At 41.0% G+C, this 27,830-nt stretch overlaps 1 protein-coding gene across 1 annotated transcript in view; it reads left to right on the top strand.

Moving 5' to 3' along the window:
- Positions 1-27,830, top strand: part of agbl4 (AGBL carboxypeptidase 4) — a 252,937-nt gene that overhangs the window by 129,642 nt on the left and 95,465 nt on the right. Inside the window, exon 5 of the mRNA XM_079350574.1 lies at positions 8,687-8,903. Coding sequence (XP_079206700.1) covers positions 8,687-8,903 — 217 coding nt within the window. The remainder of the gene's footprint in view (positions 1-8,686; positions 8,904-27,830) is intronic.

Below are 27,830 nucleotides of genomic sequence, written 5' to 3'. Positions count from 1 at the left end.
TCTGGCAAACCATCTGTCGCCTCAGGGGGGGAAGCAGTGCTTCACCAACACTGTTTACAGTGGAGGTGGGGATCTGCTGACATCAACTGGGGATGTAGTTAGGCGGTGAAAGGAATACTTCGAGGATCTCCTCAATCCCACTGTCACGTCTTACACTGAGGAAGCAGAGGTTGAGTTCTCACAGGTAGACTCGTACATCACCCAAGCCGAAGTCACCAAGGTGGTTGGCAAGCTCCTCGGTGGCAAGGGATTTGCCCCGCATATCTTAAGTCTGTGGATGTGCAGGGGCTGTCGTGGTTGACATGTTTCTGTAACATCGCTTGGAGGTCAGGGATATTGCCTCTGGACTGGCAGACCAAAGTGGTGGTCCCTCTTTTCAAGAAGGGGGATTGGAGGGTGTGTTCCACCTATTGGGGAATAACACTCCTCAACCTCCCTGGGAAAGTTTATTCCAGGGTACTGGAGATGAGGATCCAGCCGTTAATCGAACTTCAGATCCAAGAGGAACAACACGGTTTGTGATTGTGCACCAGCTCCACACTCTCCAGCGGGGGCTTGAGGGTTCATGGGAGTTCGCCAAAACCACATGTGCTTTGTTGATCTGTAGAAGGCGATCGACCATGTCCCCCGTGGCATCCTGTGGGGGGTGCTCCGAGAGTATGGGGTCAGGGGACCTTTGATAAAGGCGGTTCGGTCCCTGTATGACTGGAGCAGGAGTCTGGTTCGCATTGCCTGCAGTTAATCGGACCTGTTCCCGGTGCGCGTTGGCCTCCAGCAGGGCTGCCCTTTGTCACCGGTTCTGTTCATAACTTTTATGGACAGAATTTCTGGGTGCAGCCAGGGGCCAGAGGGGATCCGTTTCGGGGACCACAGGATCTCGTCTCTGCTTATTGCGGATGATGTGGTCTTGTTGGCTCCATCGAATATGGACCTCCAGTTTCGGGGTGGTTTGCTGCAGAGTGTGAGGCGGCTGGGATGAGGATCACCTCTAAATCTGAGGCCATAGTTCTTGAGTGGAAAAGGGTGGCTTGCCCTCTCCGGCTCGGTGGGGAGTCCTTGCCCCAGGTGGAGGAGTTTAAGTATCTCTTGTTCACAAGTAGGGGGAGGATGGAGTGTGAGATTGACAGACGGATTGGTGCTGTGGACGCTGTATCGTTCCATCGTGGTGAAGAAGGAGCTAAGCTGAAAGGTGAGGCTCTCGATTTACCGGTCGATCTTCTTTCCTACCCTCACCTATAGTCAAGAGCTTTGGGTCATGACCGAAACAACGAGATTCCGGATACAAGCGGCCAAAATGAGTTCCCTCCGTAGAGTGGCTGGGCACACCCTTAGAGACCCTTAGCACAACCTTAGGTGAGGAGCTCGGCGTAGAGTCACTACTCCTTCACATCAAGAGGAGTCAGTTGAGGTGGTTCAGGCATCTGCTCCGGATGTTCCGGGTATGTCCCTCTGGGAGGAGGCCTCGGGGTAGACCCAGGACACGCTGGAGAGACTATATCTCTCAGCTGGCTTGGGAATGCCTCAGCGTCCCATCGGAAGAGCTGGAGGAAGTGTCTGGGGCAAGGGAAGTCTGGGCCTCTCTGCTTAGACTGCTGCCCCCGCGACCCAGCCCTGGATAAGTGGCAGAAAATGAATGGATGGATTGATTAATGGATGTGAGCTCAGCTCTGCATATTGTTTTTGTTCATTTCCTCAGTGCCACTAGGGTACATGAGTTAGATGAACTACTTTAAATCATCCATTATTTTCATCTGTGTGTGCCACTTCAGGGCTGATAAAAGTACATTTTTTGAATGGATGAGTGCTGTATATCTTTCACTTTACTATCTGATGTAAAGTGGACCAGATTAGAAGTCTAAAACATAGTAGCAATGATGAAACCCAGAGTCATATTTACATCGCAAAAATGTACAAGATAAATGTTTCACTCTTATCCTGATGACTGTAGTGTAGTGAGTCTGAGTCAAAGAATCCTAAAAAGCATTACTGTGTTAATTAAAGAAGTATAAATCTAATTAATAATAAATTCAAATAAGTTTAAACAAATCATAGACCTGAAGTAGAAGTGTTTGTTTTTCAGCTAGACAGTAATTGTCTGAAAGGGAGAACAGAATTTGGGAGGAAGGTGACATGGAAAAAAGAGATGAATTACTGGAAGAGATTAATTTTTTACACACAAGGGCAGACAATCACACAGACCAGCCATTAAGACAAAAACAGACACACAGCCACTCCCGCTGTATTGAACAATTTAGCAGAACAAAGTAGGGTTCTTCTATGAACAGGAAACATTCTTTATTTAGATGAGACTCCAGATTTATGACTGCCTTCAGTTTGTTTGTTTTTTTATGGAAATATCTTCACATTTCTATGTCTGCTGCATAATTTGATGTCAGCTGAACTGCTGTGGGACTGTGATCTGATTTTGACCAACTTCATTCGGCTAACTCACCTTGGATTTAATTTGAGTCTGAAAGCTGCAAAACACGAGATTAGGAGTTGAGGGGGGACAACTTTATCAAATAATTTATAACTAATGTAACAAAATGGAAAAAAGGCAGCCTGTAAGGGATAACTCTGCTCCATGAGGCCATATTCCTTCATTCTCAGGGTGGGAAGTTATATTGCTGCGTTACAGATTATTTATTTCCATGAATGACTAATAATATGTACCTGATTGATAAGAATCTACAAAGACAGTAACTACAAAAAAATGAAAAAAGACATGGGGCCACTTTTAGAGTTAAAAGAACCCCTTAGCTACCATCAGGTCACAGGTAACGTTAGCATTCAACCACTTACTAAAGCTAGCATTGACGTTTGAGAATCATTGATACCATAGAAAAAACATAAGTAAACTCCAGCTATGTATGCTCATCTTGAACACATTTATGTAAGCCTGAGGTGGAGCTATAGGGACTATAGTACCCATAATGCATGTAGGTCCCTTCCAGGTTGTTCAGGAAAGACATTTAGGCGACACCAGGATGTTTAATCAGGCCTTTAAGCTCCGAATATTTTTTCTCAGTGAGAAGACACAGGAGAAAAAAACGTTGTAGTGAAAATAAGTTTGCACAAGCAATTTGATTATTTTATTTGATGATTAACTAACATTGATTTAATCATTTTTGCGAGCCAGAAATTCTATTTTAAGATACAGTACAATACTGAAAGGGACAGATAGAGAAAGTCTAAACTTTAACATCATGCATATAAGCTTCAGTCAGGTTTAATTTTTTTAATTCTTTTTAGAAATCTTGACAAAAAGTCTATTCAAGTGTTACGTTTCTATTTTGCAATTTTCACACAGCCTTCGGTACAGTCTTATTCTGTCATGTTTCAGCCTTATCAGAGGGCTGTTTCTAACCTCAGACGCACACAAACGACCTGTTGTCTCCACAGATGCAACTCCCAGTGCTCTCATTAAAGTATAATCCATAATTCTCCAGTTTTATTGCTTTCTACAAAACCTTGCTGCTGCTGGCTGGAAATCCTACCAGTTTCATTAATCCAGGTTATTACACATCATTAGCTCTGTTCATAATACACAGGCACACGCTGCTGCAGTATGTTGGGATTAACTCTTTGAAAAGCTGAAAATTATTGTAAGTATCTCATTTGCACCACCAAATTGAGAAGCCAAATCAGAATATTTGACCCCCTCCTGAACATATTTTCCTTTATTGGTCCTGTAAATTACTCAAATTTAAGGACACGCTCTCAAAAAGCACATCCTAATCAACACACAGTAACATCATATATAGTGTAGAGCAGACCAACTGAAGTATATAGGAAGCACAGGGTTGCCTAGTAACAGTGCCTCCAGGAAGCTTTGTTGCAACTTGATTTGCATCCAAAAAAGATAGACGGATGCCTCAAAAATATATATCCTGTCATGTTTACACGCACATGTCTTAGTTCCCCTCACATGAATATACATAGCCACACATTTTTAGCGCTCCTCAGACGATTCACGAGGATGGTTTCTGCTTGAGTTAGTATGCAAAACAACAACAGGGACGTGTTTTAAAAACAATGAGCCTATCTAACATCTGGCATCATTTTAGAGTGCCAGCAAATATTGCTTCTTCAATTATTGGTGTAGTAACACAGAGGGGAATAAAGAAATATGTCATTCACTGTGAAATGTTTGCCAAACGGACTAACTATTTGTCTCTAAATGAGCAGGGTGGGATCTGTGGAGTCTGACAGCTGTATGGGCATATTAGAAGACATTTAACCTTCATAACAGTTGACAGGAGGAACGTTTGACAAGCTAGAAGAGACAACAGTAAGCTAGAAAAAGAAAAAAGGGAGTAGACAAGTGTGTGTGTGTGTGTGTGTGTGTGTGTGTGTGTGTGTGTGTGTGTGTGTGTGTGTGTGTGTGTGTGTGTGTGTGTGTGTGTGTGTGTGTGTGTGTGTGTGTGTGTGTGTGTGTGTGTGTGTGTCTGTCCGAACCTCGCGAGTTTTGTCCTGTATGTTTTCTCCTATGTCTGTGGAAGTGCTCAGAGCAGCAGTGATTGGCGCGTCCTCTACGCTTGATTGATTCCAGAATATAGACAAGATGTCGCCCGTATGAAAGCTACCAATTTATAAGCCTTCATCTCAAAACTTCAGAGGGGCACTGGTGCCATCAAAATCAGAGTGTGAGTTTTAAGCTAACATTCGTCCAGAAAAAAAGCCTTGGCAGGCAAAGTGACACCTCACTAAAGGCTGAATGCTAGCCCTATGAAACCCTTTCCCTTTTGCATTCTGCTGTTTTCTGTTTATTTGTGTCCATTTTTAATGTTTGTGTCTTTACTCACTTCTATCTCTAATTGTCACTATTTCTGTATTTTGTGCCACTGGCAGTTAACTTGTCCCACAGCTTGCTGTCAAAGGAATAACCTTGATGTTGCTCACATGAAGTGAACTGGGCTGCTTTCTTTCAGGGTGTAACTCTTTGCATATTCCTGTTTGTGTTTGTGTTTGTCTTGGCAATCGCTGAATTGTGAAACTACGTGTGCGCGCCTTATCATTTGAGAGGAACCCCCCCCCCCCCCCAGTGATAATTCTGTTTGGGAGCGATGGCACTGTACCATGTCAAGAGATGGGCAGGCGGAGAGGCACAGAGAGGCACCATTTAGATAAGACAAATTGCCAGCTGCTTAGCAGGAGCAGCCATGGCTTGGAAAAAGCAAGAAAAAAAAAACGAGGGTCTATGTGCGCACGTGTACTGGGGATTGTGTGCATTTTTGAATTTGCAAGAATTTTGGAGGTACCTAAAGCAAGTGCAATCTTTATCTTAACCTGTTGTTAAGGCCTTACAGGCAATCTCAGTGCTCTATTTGCTCCTGCCTATAACTATAATGCTGTGATGGGAAAAGCAGCAGTAATTAAAATCAATAACCAGGATTTTTCCAGTCCCCGGCAAGGTCACTCGCTGCCCAGTTGGGAGAAAGAGTAGTAGAAAAAAAGAGAGAAGTGGGATAGCATTGATGGGTAGAGCCAGACAGGGAGATATGTAAAGAGGTGAGGTGTCATCTTATTTTAATTAACCTGCACCTTGGAGGGGTGGCGCCACAGTAATGCAACAGTGGGAATGTGTGTGCAGGTGTGATTGTGTGTCCATGTGAGTATGAATGTGCAATGTGGAGGTTTTATTTTGTCCTTGCTGGTCATTTTCACTCACAGCGTGCTGTACCTCAAACCCATGCAATTATAGGAATATTATTTATGGGTGAAAACTCCCCCCCCCCCCCCCCCCCCCCCCCCCCCCGATAACTTTATTTTTTTGTCTTCATCTTCTTTACCAGGCTTTACAGTCTGTAAGACAAGGCTGCTAAGCTGGCTCTGGAGGGGAGGCTGGGTGTGGCAAAGCTAGCCACTGGCTGCATTAGTATTCTGCTGAGACATGCAGATACATTCCCCTTTCTCCTCCTCTGAAGGAATTATCAGCCATGCCTTCTCATCCTCTGTCTGAGTGAGGCAGAGTGATTTAAGTTTTTGTTTTACTAGGTACCTGTAGGGACATCCTAAAGTGTTTGAAAATGCGTGTGTGTGTTCACTGTGCATTTCTATGCAAGTCTATGGTCCAAACTGATGGTTAAGTTGTCTGAACAAACACCAAATTCTAATGCGTCTCCCTGCTGTCCTTTTCTCTTCAGAGGTGAGTCAGAGAGAGAAGTTCACTCCGACAGAGTTAGCACAGAGCACTATGTCCTGTTTGTTGATTACCAGGTCCCTGTTCCTATCACAGCCCCGATAGCATCTTCATCTGATCTGTTGCCATAGCTCAGAAGACAGCCCCCACCATCACACTAAGGCTACGCTGCTACCCGCCGCCGCCGCCGCTTCCCGTATACCTCGGTATCAGGCCCAGATCTGCCATCGCCCTACTCTCTCATCTTCTCCTTATCTCCTTATTCCACCTTCCTCCATGCTCCCAACACCCCCAAACTCGTCACTCATCGTCCTCATCTTTCTCATCCTTTTATCCTCTCCTTTCAGAGCTTCTGCCAGAGCTCATACGGTGGTGTTGGTGGTGTCTAAACTGACATGGTGGAGGCAGTTAGTGCTAGGGCAATGCAAGAGACATCAGAGGAATGGTAAAGTTATAAAAGAGGAGGCAAATATAGTCTCTTTCATGCTACCAACATTCTTCAGACGTTATCTCAGGAGCCAGAGCAGAAGAAAAGAGAAAACCAGAGTGTGAAAAAAAAAACAGCCTATTGATTGTCAATGAGGTGCATGGATTTGTCCATGTTTCCCCTGGGCTCTACATGCAACAAACAACATGCTTTCATCAAAGCACAAACATGTATCACTACACACACAACACTGTGCAACACTCAGTTCCACAAGAAAAAACAAACAGATAAATACGAAAGACCAATATCTGTTCATCAGGCCAATACTTATTAGCTAACATACATCACATTGGGCGAACATGTTTTCTGCTTTTCAAATCTTAGTAATCGCCAGACACTCCAGTCGTCATAATTAGCGTCTTAAAGGTATAATATGTAGAATTTGGTTGCTAATGTTTACATTAAAAATATGTAGATTAATTAAAAATGCATTAAATCTATGTTATATACATATTTTATTGATGGTTACTTACCTTACCTGAAATATTTCCAAAAGTTAACACAGCCAGAGGAATCTGAAATGTCACAGTTGTAACAGTCTGTCTTGTCAGCAGCAATGAGAGATACAAAATGTTGATTCGCCAAGAAAACACAGGATGTTGTCAGAGACTGCTGCATAGGGTAGCAGGCGCTGCTACTGGAAGCTGCCTTCCTGTCGCTGTATGTGCAGCTGTGATTAAAAACGTAATGTAAATTGTACTTGGATACATTTTCTCTTTCTCAGTTTGGTTTCATGTTCGTCTTGACTATGTTAATCTGAGGGTTCGTTTCACTGGGGATAGAGGAGTGGGGGAGTAGCAATGTTCAATTGGTAATCTCATCTTTTTGACAAAGCACACCCTAAAACACCCTACTGCCACTGTTTATAATCACACATTGTCCAGTTGCACAACAAATAAGTAGCAGAAGCCTAAAGGTCATCTGGCTTGTTCTTTTAGAGATGAATGTTGTTTAATCCTGTAAAGAGAAAATCATTGAAAGCAAATCACAGGCATGCAAACCCTTCTAATCTCTGCTCACATTACAACATAGATACAAGAGTTTATAAGTGTCTAAAATGAGTGATCTTTGAGGGACTCTATCTGCTGTTTGTTATTTTAAAGGGATACTTCACCCATTAACATGAAGCTGTGTATCATTAGAAACATGGTAGTAGTGTTGAATGGTCGTGAATCCAGCCCTCATTTTGCCCTGAGACGAGAAAAATGTGTTTTTCTTTACTTGAAAGTTTTCTTCATGTGATGCTAAAAGTGTCATATTGCATCACATGAAGAAAACTTCCAGGCAAAGAAAAACATATTTTTCTCGTCTCAGGGCAAAATGAGGGCCGGATTCACGACCATTCAACACTACTACCATGTTTCTAATGATACACAGCTTCATGCAAATGGGTGAAGTATCCCTTTAAATAACTAATTTTTTTGTTGACATTGTTTAATGATTTTAGTTTTCTTGGAAAGAAATTCCGAAATAGAAAAACATGAAGTCAATTTGTTTTTGATTTTATTGACTTTGTTGACTAATGATCCCTCGTTTTCTGCTAATTTAATTGTTTTGTTCTTCACATTCATTTTCATCTTAATCTGTCAGTTACATTTTGGTGTCGCTGCTTCCTAGATTTGCCACTAATGATAAATTCCAATTTTGTTTAAATGACAAATGAAACGTTGTTTGTTTTCAATCTTCTGCACTCTAATTAAATTAGCTTTCCATTTAGATTGTTTTGTATAAACTATGAAAGATTAATCCAATTCCAGAAGTGGTTTGATATCTCCAGGAGTCTTTGTTCTCCTTTTCTGGAGTATTTCTCTCTGGAAGTCGACAAAGTTCATGCTACTACTGCATCACTATGTGTTAGTGTTTAACATAGGAGTCTGTTCTGTTCTCCTTTTGCACTTTCTGCCTTCTCTTGCAAAATAGATTAGCTCTTATGTTCCTTGTTTCTCCAACTGATGCTATTATATAAGTTGGAGTCCTTTGACTCTGAGACCTTTGATCGAAAAAAAATGGTCCATTAAATTGCCTCTCCCATTTCTCTCTGGTGTGTGTTGTTGCAGGCAAAGGCTTCCAGCCAAAAACGTGTACTACTACCGTTGCCCTGACCACCGACGCAACTATGTCATGTCCTTCGCCTTCTGTTTTGACCGAGAGGATGACGTCTACCAGTTTGCCTACTGCTACCCCTACACCTACTCCAGACTGCAGCACTACCTGTCAAGCCTGGAGCGCAGGAACCTGCCCTACCTGCAGAGGGAGCAGCTGGGCCTAAGTGTAGTGAGTATTCAGCCACAGAGTGCAGAAGAAAGTGTGTGTGAGATGTAAGTGCTTATGGCTGAAGCAGAGAGGGTTGTAGTTTGAATGTGTCTGTGTGTTTCCGGAATAGGGAGACCCAGATTGGTAACTTGCGTGTGCCTGCCGGTCATAACTTCAGCCTCTCATGTTATTATTAGGATTGTTGCACTCCGAGATGACGGACTGTAAGCCGCTGGCTGCATGTGAGTGCCTGTGTGTGTGTGTGTGTGTGTGAGTGAGTGAGTGTGCGTGCGTGTGTGCATGTTTGTGTGTAAATGGCTCTGTGTGTAATCAGCAGAGCTTTCACCTCGGCAGTAGGAGCTAGTGTATCATACATGCTGCCTCCAGTCTTGTCTGCTCTTATCAAATAATTGTAGTAGAAAAACTCATTAGAAATGCTTGAGAGATTACGACTTTTTTCTTCTGTCGTCCAACATTTGTCAGAGAAAAGCTTGCTGCGAGGGAGACACCATGTGAGTACAGGTATCTGAAAGGAAGCACCTAACCAAAATTTAAACACAGTGGCATGAAACCACTGAAACGAATACAGAAATACCAAAAAAAAAGACAGATCATTTACAAACAGTTATAATAAAAATATGTCATACAGAATTTCAGAATCTTACTGTGGTTCTATGTTGAAACAGCACAAAGGCAAATTTAATGGTGACAATAATGAAGAGTAGAGAAAGGTGACTCAGCAACAATGGCGGTCATTTAGTCTTGACGTCTGATACTATTCTGTACTATAAACTCCATCCCAGTACATACAGTATGTTCATATGTTTCAGACATCTACATACGTTACAGACTTATATCTGACTTTTTCTCAACCCTGCCATGCAGTTCCATTAATGCATTTGGCATTAATAATGCATGATAATACAGAGCATGTTCTAGACTTAAACTAACAATGTGCATCATTAAACAGGTAGCATGTTTTAATCATTCGTATTAGTTCCACTTCTTGTATTACTTGGTTAGTATCTTAAAATCTGCTGCCAGTAGACAACATCATTATTAAAAAAATCAGCACTGGAAACATCACTTCAGCTATCATGTATCTTCTGATGTGTTATGGTGTGTGCATTTTATTGCATGATACTCATATGTATCTTAACATTTGTTTCCTAATGTGGTTCGATGTTTCTGAATGTTGTTGCACTCAAACTTCAGTGCAACAGAACAGTTCCAAGCTCTATATTGAAACTGCTTTGCAATGCATAATCCCTGTCATATAAAACTAAATTCAAATTCTACTATTAAATGTACTCAGGGTTTGAAGTTAATATGTTAACAGATTGTGTGTCTCTGTTGCGTAGAACATAATGTAAATACGAAGCTTTACAATTCTGCCTGTGCAGCACACAATTCCTGCTTTATTTTAAGCCACATCATTTGTCTGAGTGAAAGAGAGGGGAGCAGAGGGAGGACAGAGCCGTTGGTTTGGCTCAAAGAGTCAGTATTAGTATTCATAGTCATAGAGAGGTTTTATGGCCGTATTTTTCTCTTTATGTTCTCTGGGCCTGGGTGGCAGACAGCCCAGCCCCACCCACTCATATCTCTCTTTCTCTGTCTGCTCTGTTTCTCTCTTTCCTGTCTCTATCTCAGGCACATATGCAACTACATCCACACACACTCACAAACACGCACACACACACACACACACATGCAGAGGTCAGAGAGCGAGGGATGAGAAGGGATGAGGAGAGCTTTCTAGCTGCATCAAAGTTTAAAGACGGACTGCTGCCGTTTTCAAGGCAGAGTCTTTGCGGGGACACCACAATAGCTTTAACCTTCTAATGGGTACAGTTATCTCATGAGGATGGAAATACGAGACAGCGCTATTTGTTCTGGCATTCTTATATCTTGCTGACTAATTTGTTTTCCGAAATGTATTCCTGTAAAAAATATCACTGCCATCCAGCCTGCACTGGTAGACTTGAATACAGTAAAAAGATTGACCTCCTTTTTTTTTCTCCCAACAGCTCTCTGTATTGTTTTAATTGAGGTAACGTTTACTGAATTTTAAGGCAGGTATTTTTTTTTAAGCAGATTGTAATGAATTTCATGTGTATGTTACACTGAACCCGATTGCATTGTAAGAAGTCGGCTTAATTGAGATAGAAGGACGGGCAATAGAGAGAGATGTAGCATTTGTGGGATGAATGAAAAGGGCAAACCAGGAGGATCTGAATAATAATGTTCAGATCTACCTCTCAATTCTTTACTTTCTCTCATTTTCTTCCTACCGATAGAGACTTCACAATAAGATTTGAATTAAACTGTTAAGAAAACTTGCAAGTTTCCAAGCTTGTTATTCCTCTTCTGATCATCTTACTTAATGGCATCTAACATAACTAACATGACAAAGAAAAAGAAATAAGAATGATGTGTGTTACATGTAGATGAGCTTGAGTACCCTGATAAGGATACACAACAACAATTAAAGGTTGACAAAAAGGCATTAAATATTGGTGTACTGAATTTAAGACAATATTGAAACTTTAACCCTTGACACTGATGATCTGAATATATCATTTTAAGAATGCCAACCTTTTTCTAGAAATGCTTATCTTGCTGTCAGAAATGTGAGTCTCATAGTTTGAAAGTGTATTTTAGGCCAGATTTTTTCAATTGAAGGTTAGCAACTAAAGAATAGTTTAAAAAATCTAACATACAAACATATAAATTAAAGTAATGGTTTTCTTAATGATACAAAACCATACTGTACAGTTAACAAGGTTTTAACTTTGTATTAATTGTGGCAGTAAAACACAAACTGAATGACTTTTCAGATTTGCTCATGGTTGATTTTAAAGAAAGCCAAAGGGTGAACTTTATCTGAGGAGAAAATACATCTATATTTTAGTGTGCAACACTTTTTCCCACTCTTTAGATATTACTCATTACCTTAAAACACATAATAGCCTGGAGCCAAACTTTATTCTAAAGGACTTTGCCATTATTATCCTGCACACAGTGTGAGAAGTCCTCAGGCAAAACCTGTTAGCTTGTTCCCATGTCAAGGAAAGGGACTAAAGGGGAGACTGTTGTTTTCTGTCAGGGCACTTCAACTCTGAAACAGCCTCCTGGGCAAGAAAACTTAGACTTTTGAAGCTAGTGTCCTCTTTATTATCACTTTTTAAATGATAAGTTTAACATTTTGAAATATTCACCTACATGGTGTATTTGCTTTCGGATATCAGGGACAGACAGAGATATATACATGACATGTTATGTTAGCCAGTCACGGGACACAAACAACAGTCCAGTGGCAGAGGTTTGGGTGAATGGATGGGTCCAATGAACACTAAAGTTTCAACCACATTGCAGACTTTCTTTTTCTTTAAAGTAGTGAAACTGACTTTCTTCTTTTCTCCCATCAAATGGAAAACTTAAAGAGTTTGTTGCTGTAACCTTTGCAGACACACAACAGAGTGATACAGATCTTCTCATTTATGCCTTACGCTCTAATTTCTTTCTCTGCAAGAGAAAGAGGACTAGGATTCTTTAACTCACTGATTTCTTGAATTCTTCTTCTTTTTGTCAAAAGTAGTTCATGTTTGTTTCTTTTTTTAATTGAGTAGTTTGTTGTTGTGGTTATGTGGTTATGTACTTAGTATGTATGTAGTTTGGTAAATTAAAGTTGTGACAATTATGTAAACACGAGTGCCCTTGAGGCCCACACACACGCACTCACTCACAAATACAAAACATAAGAAGTTTTTATTTTTTCCCAAGAGGATGGGGGGGGGTTAGATTCTTCCTGTCCCTGCTCTGCTGGTTTCATGGCCCTATGTCTGCTCCTCTGGTCCCTTTCTGTCTGAACATTTCCTTTATAGACCATCCTGACAGTATCCGAGCAAGCCCCTTTCTCTCTCTCCTCTCTCCCCCTGAGGCATCCTTGCCATCAGAGACAGAGAGAAAGAGACAACACTTGTTTGACCTGCTACAATACTAACAATTGTTTTTGAAAAGATTCCTACGGTTCCTTTCTTTTTCCTCATTCCTGTGTGGTTGAGTGTCCCCTGGCCATCTGGGATTGAAAATTGCCTGTTTTTTTTTTCCCCTGTGTCACCAGTAGGCAGTGTCTGCTCCTGAGTTGCCGAGGCAGCATTTTAAGTTTTCCTTCTGCTGGCCCCACTGGGAGTGCGGGGCTATGACACTATTAGTCACCTCTGACACAGCACAGCCACTGCCTGTAGACCAGATGGAAAGAAAGTGTAAATGAGAAACCTCAGGGTGCCAGAGTGGACAGGCCACCGACCAGCCTTAAGGTAGTCTGGGAGCCTCGCCTGCTTTTAACTTCAGAGCAGTGAATCCGTTCTCACTGTTATTCTGTTCACATAAAGTAAAACTATTGATCGAGGAATCACAGTGCCGAGATGTCACATCCACACAATCCCGTTTTTTTTCCCCTTCTAAAATCTCACAAATCAAATCCAGATTATGATTGATCACTTGTACTGTGTTGAAGGGAGGCAGTAGTCACTGTCAGCTGCAGTGACTTAACATTACTTAGGCTGTTGTGATTGAATTTTAGACCTAATCCTGTCTGCTATCAGTGTTCAGGTACCATGTCTGGGTGGGAGTGGAGTCTCAGAGAACACGTTTTTTTTTTTTTTTTTTGGTTCATGTCTCGAGCAAAGGAAGGGGAGTGGAGTGGGCACTGCAGCTATATCTGCCTGGCTGCCTCTCCCTCTCTCCTTATCTCTGTGTTTGTACACTGTGTGCCAAGATCCAATCAATAGCCACTCCAGCCGTGGAGAGAGGAGAAGGTCAGCAGCCACACTGGAGGAGCTGGGCCTGGGAAACTGATGGAGTCACAGACAACGCAGGAAACATTCTCAGGCATAGTTCTCCTCCTTTGTTAATGAGGGGATATTGATTCCTGCATTTTAATAACTTGCGAAAAAAAAAAAAAAAATCTGATACCGTGATAACTGTGTAAATGAGGAGGAGTCAATTTATGCTTTAAACGTGTAATTTTCTAGTGTAACAACTTGGGCTGCACACTTAAGTTTATGAATGTATTTATCAGGTGAGTTGACAGTGTTGGCTGGTGTATTGTGATGAATCTCTGTTCTGTTGACCTTCAGCCACACAATTATAAACAAAGCAATTCATTGTCTGTAAGGGTGGGGCCTGAAGTGGTTTATACAGTATGCACAGCCTAGACCAAACTGAGTGTCTGGGGGATACTAAGAGAAATTGTAATGACTGAATTCCTCCCTGGGATTATAGAGCATTTCAATTTCTTATTCTGATACTCCCCGCAATTGATCCTTCAAGGCAGTAATATGCACTGTTTACAAGACACTTTAAAAACAAATATATATTTAAAATCCAAAAAATGTGCATCTTCTAGGCCAGGAAGTGATAATTGCACATGGAAAAAAAAATATCCCAGGGAACCAACATCATTGTAAATTTCCAACCATTGTCAAACTGTCCACATCATTAAGAAACTTTGCAGTCTTCCTCTGGCTCTGACACTTTCTCTTTTTCTCTCCTTGTCATTATCTGTCACAGCCCTCTTAGCCTCTAAACATCAGCCATTGTAACAAACCTTGCATATGCAGGCTAACTGGTTTGTTTATATAACTGAAGGCAAGTGTGTGAACAAGTGCTGTACGTCGACCTCTACCCACTGCCAAAGTTACATACACCAGGCCGTACTGTGGGCATAGGAGAGAGAATGTTCTCCCTGATAAAAGTTGTCTTGCTAATAAATTGACCTTTACAACTACTATTTTAAGATGAAAAAGATATTGACGCTTTAAGAGAGATCTAGTCTACTACAATGAGCTGAGATATTAAAAATCAAGTTTTTTTTGATAGTTTTGGGGCGTTTTTCTTCTATTTGATTGGGCAGCTGAAGATAAATAAAATGTGGGGAAAGAGACTCTCTCCTGGCAGAGAAGAGATACACAAGACTTGGTCTAAAATCTGCTACTTGTTGGACTTCTCTACTGTTTGAGCTCAACCTGTCATGGAGTTGACATTGCCTATAGATGAGGGATGTGTGGGATTTCCCCCCAAGAACTTTGGTTATAAAGCTCAATACTGATGATATTTTATGTATCCTATTGGCACTTCATTGACAATTTGCAAAGAAAATCTGCAAATGCTACAGTCAAACATGAGTCTTGGGCCACTGCCTTTCAGAACTTGGCGCCCTCAGTGACTACCTATATTGCCATGTCTAGAGCTGGCCCTTGGATTAAATGTTTTAGAAGTAGCAACTAAATAAACTCTCTGATTGCTCTGAAACGTTGGGTGCAGTGGTTCCTCTTGAGGTTCCTCTTTACTGCGCTCCTAGTTGGGAACAGCCCTGCAAAAGGCTTAATGGATTTACTACATGTATTATACTATATAAGTAGCATGCGAGGAAACAGTGGCTAATGTCATTTAGCTGAAATGAATGCATGGTCCCCTCTCCAATTATCTGCTAAGCCCATTCACTTTTTCCGAAACAACTTACCTTTTTTTTAAATAATATTTTGAGGTCTTGAATTGAATAATTGAATGCTTATTTCATTTGTTCAGCTAATTTGCTAGCTAGCTATCTTATTTGCTCAATGAGGTGAGACGATTAAATAAAACTTATCGCAGACATTAAGCCCACACACACAAGACAACTCGGCATACTTTATCATCTGGTAATTAGGACAGAACAACAGACGGCAGAATTTTCCCATTGATATGCAAGTTCAGTGAGGGAGAGATTGACGGAGAATGAAACAGAGTGATAGTTTTATCAATAATCAGCCACTGTTAAGGGATGAGCGACTGAACAGAAGTATGAGCATTTACTATAGACATGAGTGGTATGGGAATGTGATACGTTATCTTTTTATCAATCTGGATCTTACTCCTGCTGTCACCTAATAGAGCTCAGAATCATCTATATACAAACTAAAACATATATTATGGTGTGTTTTTTGTTGTTGTTGTTGTTGTTCTTAACAGTCCAACTCTGTTACTGTGAACTCCCAATTTCATGTAGAATTGAGTGATTGACACCATTCAAATAGTATTAGCACAAGTTTTCACATCACATATTTTCATCAAGTAATATAACAGCATTCAATGTGACAAAGTGCCAGTTTTAATTTGAGTTACTAATTAATGCCAGCTTTAATTGTGTAAGAGAACTTTGAGAGCTGTGGTCTTGACACTGAGACAGTTCTGTGAATGACTGTAATAAAGAGAGCTCTCAAACTACTGACTTCCTCATTTAAAGGCCAATACCTGAATAGCAAATCAGCACTTTTTTGTGGATAAGGGGACACTGCAAGTGTAACTGCACGAGTTATGAATATGCCATTTGTCCATTTGTCAGAATGATGCTTATGGAAGGACAGAACATGTTTATAATACTGCAGTTCAACGTGTCTTACAGAACTATATACAAATGAGACAGATGGGGCAAAACAGATGATTGGAAATTTAAGATATGTTTACTTTGATGTAGTTAACAGCACACACTGTAAAGTTAGCTTTGTTGAGAAATATTCAAGACATTCACTAACCATCTCACAAGTAAAGCAAGTTGGAACCACTCAAGTAAGTAAACTCCTTTTCCCTAAGCTGAGAAGTAAAACGTTTGAGATAACAGGTTTTTTTTTTTTCTTTCGTGACAGCCTCTTCATGAATGCATTAGCTGTGGCCTAAACAACAAACATCAAAAACAAATTCTAAAAAGCAAAAATGCAAAAGAAAATGAATAAGCAACTCCAAGAAAACATATCAGCGGGTGGAAATTTAAGTTTTACTCCATATGTTTTTTTTTTTTTTCTCAGTTCTCAGTTCTGATTGTGTTTCTGTTTGTTTCTCTGAGTTTGTTGTTCACTTAAGAATCCTTGCATAACCTCTTTGCCATTTTGTTTTCCTGTTTTTGCATTTGTCATAAATTCTTCGTTGGCCTCAGGAAATGTTGCTTCTTCCTTGGCAGCAGCTAACAGGTATCTAGATGAAAGAGCTGGACTCTTTATCATCTAATAATATGTTAATCAGTGCCTGCAGCAGCTCAGCATTAGAGCTCTGTGGAAACTCCTCAAAAGCGGAAAGGTCATCATTGTATTATGGCGAGTTTCTTGGCAACACTTGCTGTTTTTATGCTGCTGTGTGTTTCTCTTCATTAGTGAGTGACCCTTATCCCATCAGATATTTCTGTTATGTCTGTTGTCTAGCCCATGAATCTGAGAAAAAGGCTGAGCTATGACTATCCTTTTGCCCCAGACAGTTGCAGAGAAGTCAGGTCCAGAGGGAGCAGAGAATAAGCAGCTTTATGATCTATGTCCTTACATTATTTTGCTGAGTGGCCGTTAATCTCCAACCCATACTTATACTGCAAGGATTCTTGGTGCTTTATAATGCATCCCCACCATCTCTCTGGCAATCAAGGAAGTGGTAATGAAGGAGAGGTGTTGAGGATTGGGAGGTGGTAAGGAGCACATGTTGTGACAGCCCACTGTGAAGGGAGGTGTGCCAGTTGGATATCTGTGCAGATGTGCTTGAATTACCAGTTGTATGCAGAGAGAGCGAGAGAGAGAGAGAGAGAGAGAGAGAGAGAGAGTTGACAGAATATGGGAGATAAATAGATTAAAGTATCACAGGTGAAGCGCTCTAAATTCGATTGTATGATGTTCACACAGCGCTGACCCCTTGTTGATTCTTATTATGATATTGGCACAAAAGCAGAAATATTGTGGGTTTCTCAGACAGAGATAATATTTATTTTGGAAATTGGAACTTATTCACACCTTCATGGCTAAGTGCTCTCTCTCTCTCTCTCTCTCTCTCTCTCTCTCTCTCTCTCTCTCTCTCATTTTCCCATCCCTTCTTTCTCTCTATGAATAGGAATGAAGCTAATAGATGGGTCTCTGAAATGGTTGATGACTGCGGGCCTACTGTTCTGTGAACCTGGGTTCTTTGGATGATGTATAGTTGAGGACTGGGGTTTTTTTTAAATTAAAGAGGAGGAAAATGTGATTTTAAACACTGTCTGTGTGCAGCAGTGAGCAGACTCATCTCTCTCTCTCTCTCTCTCTCTCTCTCTCCCTCTCTCTCTCTCTCTCTCTGTGCCTTTTTGTCTCTTTGTGTCTCCGAACTTGGATTTCACAAGCAAATCTATTCCCATTCTTTCATCTGTGTGACAGCCATCTTTCTGCCCTTTTCTGCCAATGGTTATTTACTCTGCAGCCTTCCAAGATGATGCTCAGAATGGAGCACTGAGTAGGGGGCACTCAATCCATCTCATTTGGGTGTCAGAATTCAGTTCCCCAAGGGGACACAAAGAGGGAACAAAACAGATAGCAGTCAAGGCTTTTAATATATCAGAATACACCTTTCTGACAGTGTAATTGCTTTCCATTGCCTGACCCACATTTACCAGCAAGCAGGAGAAACAAGGCAAAGAGACAAAAAAAAAAAAAAAACAAGACGAAAGAAGAACGAGAGAGGAGAGTAATGCAGAGCGAGCTGTACAGTAGATCATTTGTTTTGGAGAAAAGAATGAAAATTAATGAAAAGAGAGTTGCTCGCCCTCCAAAGGCAGTGAAGCTTGAAATTCACTTTGAAGGAAACTTAATTTGTTGTAAATGGGCAAAAAACATATTACTGCACGGCGCGTATAGGGGCTGCACAGTGTGTCCGTCTGCTGCGTCTGTCTGTCGGCATGTGTTTATGGCAGATGAGGACGCTATGCTCTGAATAGCTCAGCTGAGAGGAGGGAAACACAGGAGCCTGTTAATAACTCCAGTAACAGCATTCTCTTTCTACATGACTGCTCTCCAGCACTCCTTCTAGCACGTCTGAATACAACTCCAGGATGTGGAGACGAACTTGTCAAAACTTAGTTAAGAGTAAAGTTCGGCCCGTTCAATTCAGGTGTGTGCATAAGTTTGTGTGTGTGGTTTGTTCCTCAGCAAGCACTAAGGGATTGTCATTTTAGGGATAGCTGTTTCAGAGTTTGGTGTTGCTTGAGCAATTCTTATTGAAAAGATTATCATCATCATGAAAAGATTGGGTCTTAAAGCGATGCCAGTATAAGTGATGGGGGGGGGGGGGGTTTAGAGCCAGTGCAGTCAGTAACAAAAGATAAGCAATCAAATATGAAAGGAGATCAAATATATTGTGTTTTCCCAACTTCTCCATCTTTATATTATTTGTGTCAGCTGCAAGAGCGGAGGAGAGAGAATTTAACCAAATACATAGATTTCAGTAAAGGCGTTCAGTAAATGTATCCACCGTGCTGTTAAAGGTCCTACTCTTATGCTGCGGCATGCCACACAGTCTGTGCCTGCAATGATGTCTGACTGTAAGCTCAGAGGTAAGATGCATGTGCTGTGTTGGTAATTTAGCAGGGTGAGATTACTTCTGAATTCTAAATACAGAGGATTGGTCTGACCCAATATGTTTAGTGATGAGCTTGAGCTGAAAACCAAGGATGCCTGACAGGCAATGGAATTTATAAAGTTTGTTGGGTCCACATGCAAAATCAATTAAGAGGCCCTCAAACTTCCAGTCTGCCTGTGTCCCAACGCATACTCCTCGTCCTCTTTTTCTTTTGTTTATTTTTTTTTGTTGTTGTTTTCTTGTACACGGATAATTCCTTTTCATTTGGCTCTGTTGACTTTCATTTACAAACTTTGGTTTTCACAGCAGTAATGCAGGGCAAAGACAGAGGGCTGTCAGATGGGGCCCCCCTTAGGTAGGTTTCCTACTATCGTTGCAAAATGTGTAAATTTTGGGCCAAAGCTGTGGTTAAACAAATGTCAGACCTCAGGGGCCCCCTACTGGTCTGGGGCCCCCAAGCAGTTGGCTTCTTCTCTGTTGACAGCTGCTGACAGGTCATGGTTAAATTATATGATTGCAGACTTGCCAGAGTGTAGTCCTTGCCGACAGTTATAGACCTTACTCCTCAACTGCGTGTGATAAGAATTGTCAATGAAGCTGATCAGACTTTACATGTATTCAAGTCCTTGACCTATGTCTTTACTGTGAGCTCTCAGCTTTTATTTTCTTTCAGTGTTAAGAGGCCATCAATGTGTTTTGCCCTTATATACTAAGTGTGTATGAGAAGCCTTCAATGTCGGCGCACAGCACTCACTTTTGTCCTCCATGTACGAGTCAAGATTAAACATCGCATAATACATGATATTGGCTAAACTGCTTGTATGGAACACTTTGGCACGAGATAAATAATTGAATTTTTACTACTTCTGTTAAGACAGCTAAATGTGGTGCAGCATTCATTATCAAGTTTCTCCAATGGTCCAAGGATACAATGAAGTGTTCACTATAGTATTGAAGTTTATCGAAACGTATCATTTATTTTTGAATCATATCAGAACATGTCACATCATATCACATTGTTCCTATCATATTGTGTCATTACATCTGTTTTTGTCATATTGTGTTGTATCACATCACTTTGCATCATATCCTGTATGACATGGCAAAAATGGTCAATGAGCTGAATATGTACAGGATGAATCAGACCATTTGTAATTTATGTCCAAGCCTCTTCCATCCAATGCCGTCAGTCTATTTGGCGTCTTACTTTTCCTCAGGCAAGGGCTATAACACTCTAACCTTCCCCGTGTTCAGCCCCTATGACTCGGGCCAGCAGCTCAGCACGCCTGAGGGGTCTGGACACCCCTGATAACAAACTGTTCTAGCCAAGCCTCTGGCCTCCCCTCGCCCACACAGGAATTTACCCACCACAAACAAAAACCTAGCTCTCATTCAATAGTGTTCTTTTCCTTCACTGCCCCATTCTCCTGTAGCACAAAATACAAAATATATTTTTTTTTCCATCCTCTTTTTATACTTGAAGTGAGAAATGAAAAAAAAAAATGAAGAAAGTGACGGGGCCCATTTTTCCTCAAAATTTCTATTCTATCTCTCCTCTCGTTTTCTTGCTCTCCCACAGCCGCCCAGCCCAAGCCAGTGTGTGTAGGACTGTGTGTCTGTGATTGTGTGTTCACCTCACTGGTTGAGCGTCAGCCTAAGTGTGAGAGAGATGGATGCCAGAGTCTCTTTCTCTCTCCTAAGGCAGCATGTCTCTCCTCTCTCCTCAGCCAGGCTCGTCTGCACCTGCATATTGTGATATAGTACCCCTGTTCAGCCAGTCGATTGCCTTTAACAGGACTGGGGCACACTGGCCAAATTGAAAGGGATTGCGGCCTGCTTTTCATCAGAGTCACAGCAGAGCAGGGCGCAAAGTCCACAGGGCACAAAGGGGCATTGAGGAGGTATATGTGGCCTTCTTTCTGTTGCACTTTTGCTCCCTCAATTTCTCCCTCAGGTACGCTCCTTTTTCCCCCCCTCACTTTCGTGTGTCATTGTTTGATGCCATCTGACAGTGGAAACATTTTGCAGGAAATGAGTATTGTGTTTCCCGTCAATCCATTTTTCCATTCCCATGCAGGAGTTCTTACTGATAGTGAAAGAGAAAGAAAATAAACAGCAGTCTGAAAGAAAAAAGAAACTTCTTGTTAATTTGTTTGCCTCGTACTTTTCAGACATGTCATATAGGTGTGCTTTCTCTTCAAAGTTTTACTCTGCAATTCTTTTATAGACAGCAGAATTTGAAAGGACCCATCTCAGAGATGGAAAAAAAAGTGAGCTGTGTGCTTTAATGAGTTGGCAGCACTTACTGTTTGTATATTTTTAGTTTGTTATGGATTGGGAGGCAAAAACTATGCAACCATGCTAATGAAAGAATACCTTTTGAAACTGAAGCACTACACAATCCAGATAATCTGATATTAACAATGTGCTTACATCTGATAGCCTTATCATATTAAATGGAATTTGCAAAATCCCAGTTACACCTGTAAAGCATTGTTACAGGGCAGAATTATCCTTTACAGGGATTTAACTGAAGTACCTTCTGTAGCTGAGCATATTCAATTATTATTTCTTTTACCCGTTTTCAGTCATGTGTTGTTAATCAGTTTTAGTTTTTTACTTCTTCTTTTTAGTTGTTGTATCCTGTTCTTCTGTGTCTTTATCCTGTTACAGCCCACTGCTGTTGTGGCCCCATTTCGACTTAATGTAGTCCAATTAGTTTTGTGTAATATGATTTAATTAAATCAGTGATTAAGTTCCTCCACATCTTTTTTTCCTCTTCAAAAGTTAGAAGTGGCAGGAATCAAACTTTAAATGATCAGACATCCTCAAGATAATTTAGTATTTCTGTCTGATCGTTTAAAGTTTACTTCAGGCCAATTGTTGGTCGTGAAAAAGAAAAATGAATGAATTCACCCCCACTGCGTAGGATAATGGATCGACAATATTCAGAAGGATGACTAGCGTGAGTTAAACATTGTCCTTGCATGTTAAGTTCCAAAGGTGGAGACTTAGCCCTCGTGACTAATGGCTAATGGCAGTTGATATGTGCATGAGCGATGGTAACAAGACTTCCTATTTCTTCCTCCATCTTCCTCTGTTGCTGTGGAAATGGACGGGAACATTTGAGATCCCTGTTAAATTAGAGTGTCCCCGTGACTGTCGCACAAAGATGTGTAAACGAATGGAGTCATAAAGCATGTATGTCGGTACTCCCATGCTTAAAGTAACACATATTTACAGAGATAAAGATATTATAAAGGAAGATACCCATCTTTTAAGTGTCCTGACCTCCATGTAGAGAGCTTTACTGTTTTGAGTTAAGGAATTGCAAAAGGGAAAAGAAAAATAACTGGGTTGGATTGGACAACAGAGAGGGCTCTTCAAAGAAGGCGTGACCTATTCCTGCTCGGTGTGTGTCCAACAGAGTCTTTGCAAAGTATACTGTGGAGCTGTCAAACCACCTCCCTATGAATTCAGAGTGACTGAAGGTACATAAAGCCTCCAGTGTCCAGTTTCATTCACAGATCAATAGTTGTCTTTACTTTGGATTCCTTCCTTTTCGTTTTTTCTCTCTCCCTCCCTCCCTCCATTCATCTTTGACAGGAAAGCCCTAAATGTCTGCTTTAACTAGCTGCTCACAGCCCTCCTCACAACACATTTACATACACATCAATCACGCTGTCAGAGGAAAAGGCATGACGCCGTGTAAAAACCAGAATTGGATTATGGCCTTGTCTCATCTCTGACACTGGCTGCTTGGCTGGCTGTCTGACTAGACTGTTGATGCACAAGTTAAACAGCCTGAAATGTAATTGGCTGATATATTTTCCCTAAGTGCTTAACATTTACTGTGCATGTTAGTGTGTGCCAAACAAGCTCTGAAATACTGAAAGAAAAGGTTTAAGTAGTCTTAAACAGTAAACAACATATTTTGGGATGACATTGGGTATAAAGACAGCCTTCATGGTAGCATTATGCAACTTCATACGGAAGTAATTAATCAGTGATTCCCTAAGTGAAGTTAGGTGGTGAAACACTCAGAGAGGGCTCACAATAAACCCGCCCGTCAGTTAGATTGGTCCTGTGCCTTATTATGAAAACTCTTTAAAATATCAAAACCTTTGAGAAAAAATGAATGTGTGTCAATAAAGACATTCATCATTCAGAACCAAATTGTTTAAAGGAACAGCCTGTAAACAAATACATTTCTGCTGTCAAATTTAATATTTTACTATGGAATGTGTAGCTGTTCGTTGTTCGTCTCTCAAACTAAAGGTTGGGGATGGACTTTGAGTAACTTGTACTTCCTGATCTCCCGCAAAGCAAACTTGAGTCCACATGAATCAGTAGGTTTATGTTCACACAAAATATATTACTTTTTAGTCAAGTGTGCTCGATCAGCGTGAGACCCCAGTGTGAAACCACCCTTTAAATGGCCAAATGATTTCAAAGTTTGACCAATGACCTATTAGTTGGCATATGGGGTTTGGGCTTAATGACCTATACTGCCGCCAGTGTTTTGGCTTCACTTTGGCGGAGCGACCATGTCGTCCATGTTGACTGCAGTCTGTGGTGGGAATTGGATTGACTTGCAAACAAGCATCAAACACCTTCTTGATCCAACAAGAAAGTGTTTGTGTTTTTAATCCATGATCTGTCATTCCACAAGAAAAAGTGTACATAGTGTTTATGCCTTGTATTATTTAAGTCTCTTTTATTGTATTTTTAACCCCTTCATTTATTCTGTTTTTTTCTTTTTTACTATTGATGCTGTTTATATTACCCTTTTTACTGTTTTTTGGAGCTGCTGTAACACCCGAATTTTCCCCATTGGGTGATCAATAAAGTTTATCCTTATCCTTAAACAAAAGTCTCCTTTGAAATTTGCAGCACTCGTAATATTACCTTCCTTTTATAAAGGTAGTGGTCTTACCAACATCTTACCTATTAAACTTCACAAAGCCACAAGAAGGAGAACGTACAAAAGTTGTAATGTTTCATGTAAGGAGAGTCTGGACCATACCTTCCAGTTGGTATTCTTTCACATATAGACCAGCTGATGTAAAGTACAACAAGTCGAACATTATGGACGAGACAGTGAAGACAGAGAGAGAGGGCAAGAGATGGTGGCTGAAAGCCTTTCTGGGCTGCAGCTCAGAGACAGCGGGAAGTATCACCAGGCTCATCATCACAACTCATTTAAGTGTTTGATTATCGCAAAGGCATTCGCTCCTTGATGCAGAGTTCACGCCACCCAAGGGTGATGTCTCTGTAGCTTATTTTGGCAAACACAGTATGGTGAAAAAGTGGAAACATAACCCCTGAGGTATAACCATCTGCTGGTCTGTAGGTCCTGGATTCCTTCTCTCTGACACCTGTAATTAAAAAAAAAATTCTACTCTGTGCTGTAAATGCTATTTTTGCACTGATGGCAGGGTGGGAAACATCACACAAATTCCAGCTTGTTAATTAGAGCATATTTATGGCAATTAAAGCTCCAGCTTTTGCAGCTCAGGAGACACTAACTGAAAGAATTCTTAATGTATAACCCTGAGACATCACTTAACACATACTTCTGTGAATACCAACACTTTCCTCAGTCCTAACCATATTTTGTACAAGTGTTTAGTACTGCCATGCTGTTTTCATTCTTATCAACTCAGAGAAGAGTGTAGTTTGAATGTCAATCTACATGTGGAATCAAACTAAATATAGTGCCAAATACTGTTGGCACTTTTACACCATTATGACAGTTAAATGTGGTGATCTGTCCTGTGTATTCACTCTGTTCACCACATTATGCTACAGTATCACAGCAGGGAGTTTTGACCACGAATACTTCACTATCCAATTACCAGATGAAATTGGCTGTTTAATATTACAGCCTCAGTGAAGGAGCACTATCAGGATGATGGCCATTCTGTGAGGCCCCTAACACCACCACAGGCTGCCTACTCATCTGAGAAAACTTTGAGTATTCTGTGTGTGTGTGTGTGTGTGTGTGTGTGTGTGTGTGTGTGTGTGTGTGTGTGTGTGTGTGTGTGTGTGTGTGTGTGTGTGTGTGTGTGTGTGTGTGTGTGTGTGTGTGTGTGTGTGTGTGTGTGTGTGCGTGCGTGCGTGCGTGCGTGCGTGCGTGCGTGCGTGCGTGCGTGCGTGCGTGCGTGCGTGCGTGCGTGCGTGCGTGCGTGCGTGCGTGCGTGCGTGCGTGTGTGTTTGTGGGTGTTTCTGTGTCTGGGTTAGATGTGTTTGAAAAGTGAACAAGGAATATAAATCAAGCAAGGTGATGATAACTTTGGCGTTGACACTGTGATCTATTGTCTTGCCTCTATGCTGACTGTTTTCATTTTAGCCAGCAGCAGGCTGCGAGTGAGAGGCTTTCCACCAGAATATAATTGTTGAGGAGTAATGAGCTGGAAAAAAGGACGGAGTAAAGGGGAAAATCAAAAGAGAGGGAGAGAGAGGGCTTGAAGAGTGACTATTAGATGGGAAGAAAAACTGAACTCACTACAGTAAACATGACTGACAAAGCAAGCGCCACTTTGGAAGCCGCATTTATCTATGTCCTTCCTGTTCCTCTGTCTGTGCTTTGGTCTGACTGTCAGTGACAACCCTGCAATTATAACACATCTCATATCAGTTTTGTGTACGATGCACAAGTAAAATCAATGCTTTGCTGTACATGGTTTCAAATACAAACAAAAAAAGTATGTTTTCAAGTGTAAACCTTGAGAGTTGATGTGTCCCTGCTTTTTGTAATGTTGATGTGCTGTAAAAACAGCATTACAGAGTAACTTTAAAATAAATCCCATATTTAACATCTGTGGGCTAAAACATGTAATGGCTAGGCGTGGTCAGATTTAGCTTGCTTTAATAGGACAATTTTATTCCTTTATTAAGTCTATGGCAACAACTTTAAATTTAGAGTGTCATTCAAGCGAGGGTCCAAAACCCAAAGATGTTTCATTTATTATGATTTCAAAAACAAAATACCCAATGAAAATGAGAAAAAAATGATACACCAAAGAGGCTTCTTTGTTTTTGCTCAAACATTTACCCAAACTGTACATAAGTTGTAATATGGTTGCCATTGTGTGTCTTTAAACTAGAAAGTTGTTACTACATGTAACAGCTGTAATAAAGAAAACAAATTGACTTTGTAGCTAGTATTTGTTTAGATTTTTGGGGGGGCTTTTTGTACCTTTATTGTACAGATAGGATAGTGGATAGAGATGGAAATCAGGCAGAGAGTGAGGAAAGGAGCCACAAGTCGAATCTGGGCTGCAAGCCTGGACTAAAGAGCTCATGTATGGACTAAAGCCTCCATACATGAGCTCACTCGTCACTGTGCCACCAGTGCACCTGTAGCTTAGGTTTAACACACATTCAGCATTCATAGACCTATGTACCCAAATGCTACATTGTCTATTTTCAAAAATATATTTGTGAATTTCTCTTTTCTGTCTGTATCATTTTGATGCACTTCCTTTCGAAGTACTTTGAGAATCTGTGTTTTGGTTATAGAAGTAATATTTGTGGGGGGAAATTTGTTTAAAAAGACACAATCACATTTTGTAATTGTGCTGCACACCTTTGATTTATGCTTAACGCTTTAAAAGCACAACTCAGCTGCATGAGGATAAGCAAACTGCATGTTCTTAAGCACAGGATTTTGACAAATTTCCTTTTTATTGTGCTGCACCAGTAGGTCTGCAGTCATAATCGCTCTTAGATAGCCAGAGGAGAAAAGGACAGGCCCTTGGAGGAACAGCCTTATCTGCCTTGGAAGGCACACAACATTAAAGGGACTATATACTATATATTTACTATATACAGTATATATATATATCAATCAATATGTGTGCACATTCATGTGTCAGTTTACAGCATTGTTTCACACTACGCTGCTTTAAATCTATATCACTCTGTTCCAGAGGGTTCTTCTGTAAATAAGATAGCTCCAACATGACTTTGAGGGTGAGTAAGGGCAAGGAATAGTTACCAGGTTAGGTAGATAACATTGATTTTAATCAAGACTGAGGAAAGAGAAATGCTGAGAGAGTGGGGGGGGGGGGGGGGGGGGGGGGGGGGGAGAAAGAGAAACAGGAGCAAGCTGTCTGCAAGACATCAAACTTTCAACTTTTTCCTCAGATCAAAATTACCACCTTAGATTGGGATGAGAAATTTAATTAGAACTTGCGGCTATCTCATCTCAGAGTGTGTGAAGCTAAAAGACCAATTCCAACCACATAGTCCCACTTCCCCCTCCCCTACCTTCACAGGCCACTTTGTCCGTTATTTAATAGGCTCTTTGTTATCTATCTACTTGGGTTTGCCAGGTACTTAGAGCCCCTCCATTGGAATATTAGGCATTCTGATGAGGCAGGCAGCTGTGTGCTTCACACAGATGGTGCCTGCTGTAATCAGCCCTCTCAAAAGAACGGCTCTCATATCTCCTCCAAACTTATCCTTTTTTATGATTACAAAACACAGAGCTGCAAATTGTTATGAACAAGATAGATATATTTACTGGTAGCATAAAAT

Source organism: Symphodus melops (genome assembly GCF_947650265.1).
Source record: "Symphodus melops genome assembly, chromosome: 8".
In the NCBI taxonomy this organism is placed as follows: domain Eukaryota; kingdom Metazoa; phylum Chordata; class Actinopteri; order Labriformes; family Labridae; genus Symphodus; species Symphodus melops.
Note: the sequence above shows the minus strand (reverse complement) of the source record. Positions and strands in the feature narration are given on the sequence as shown.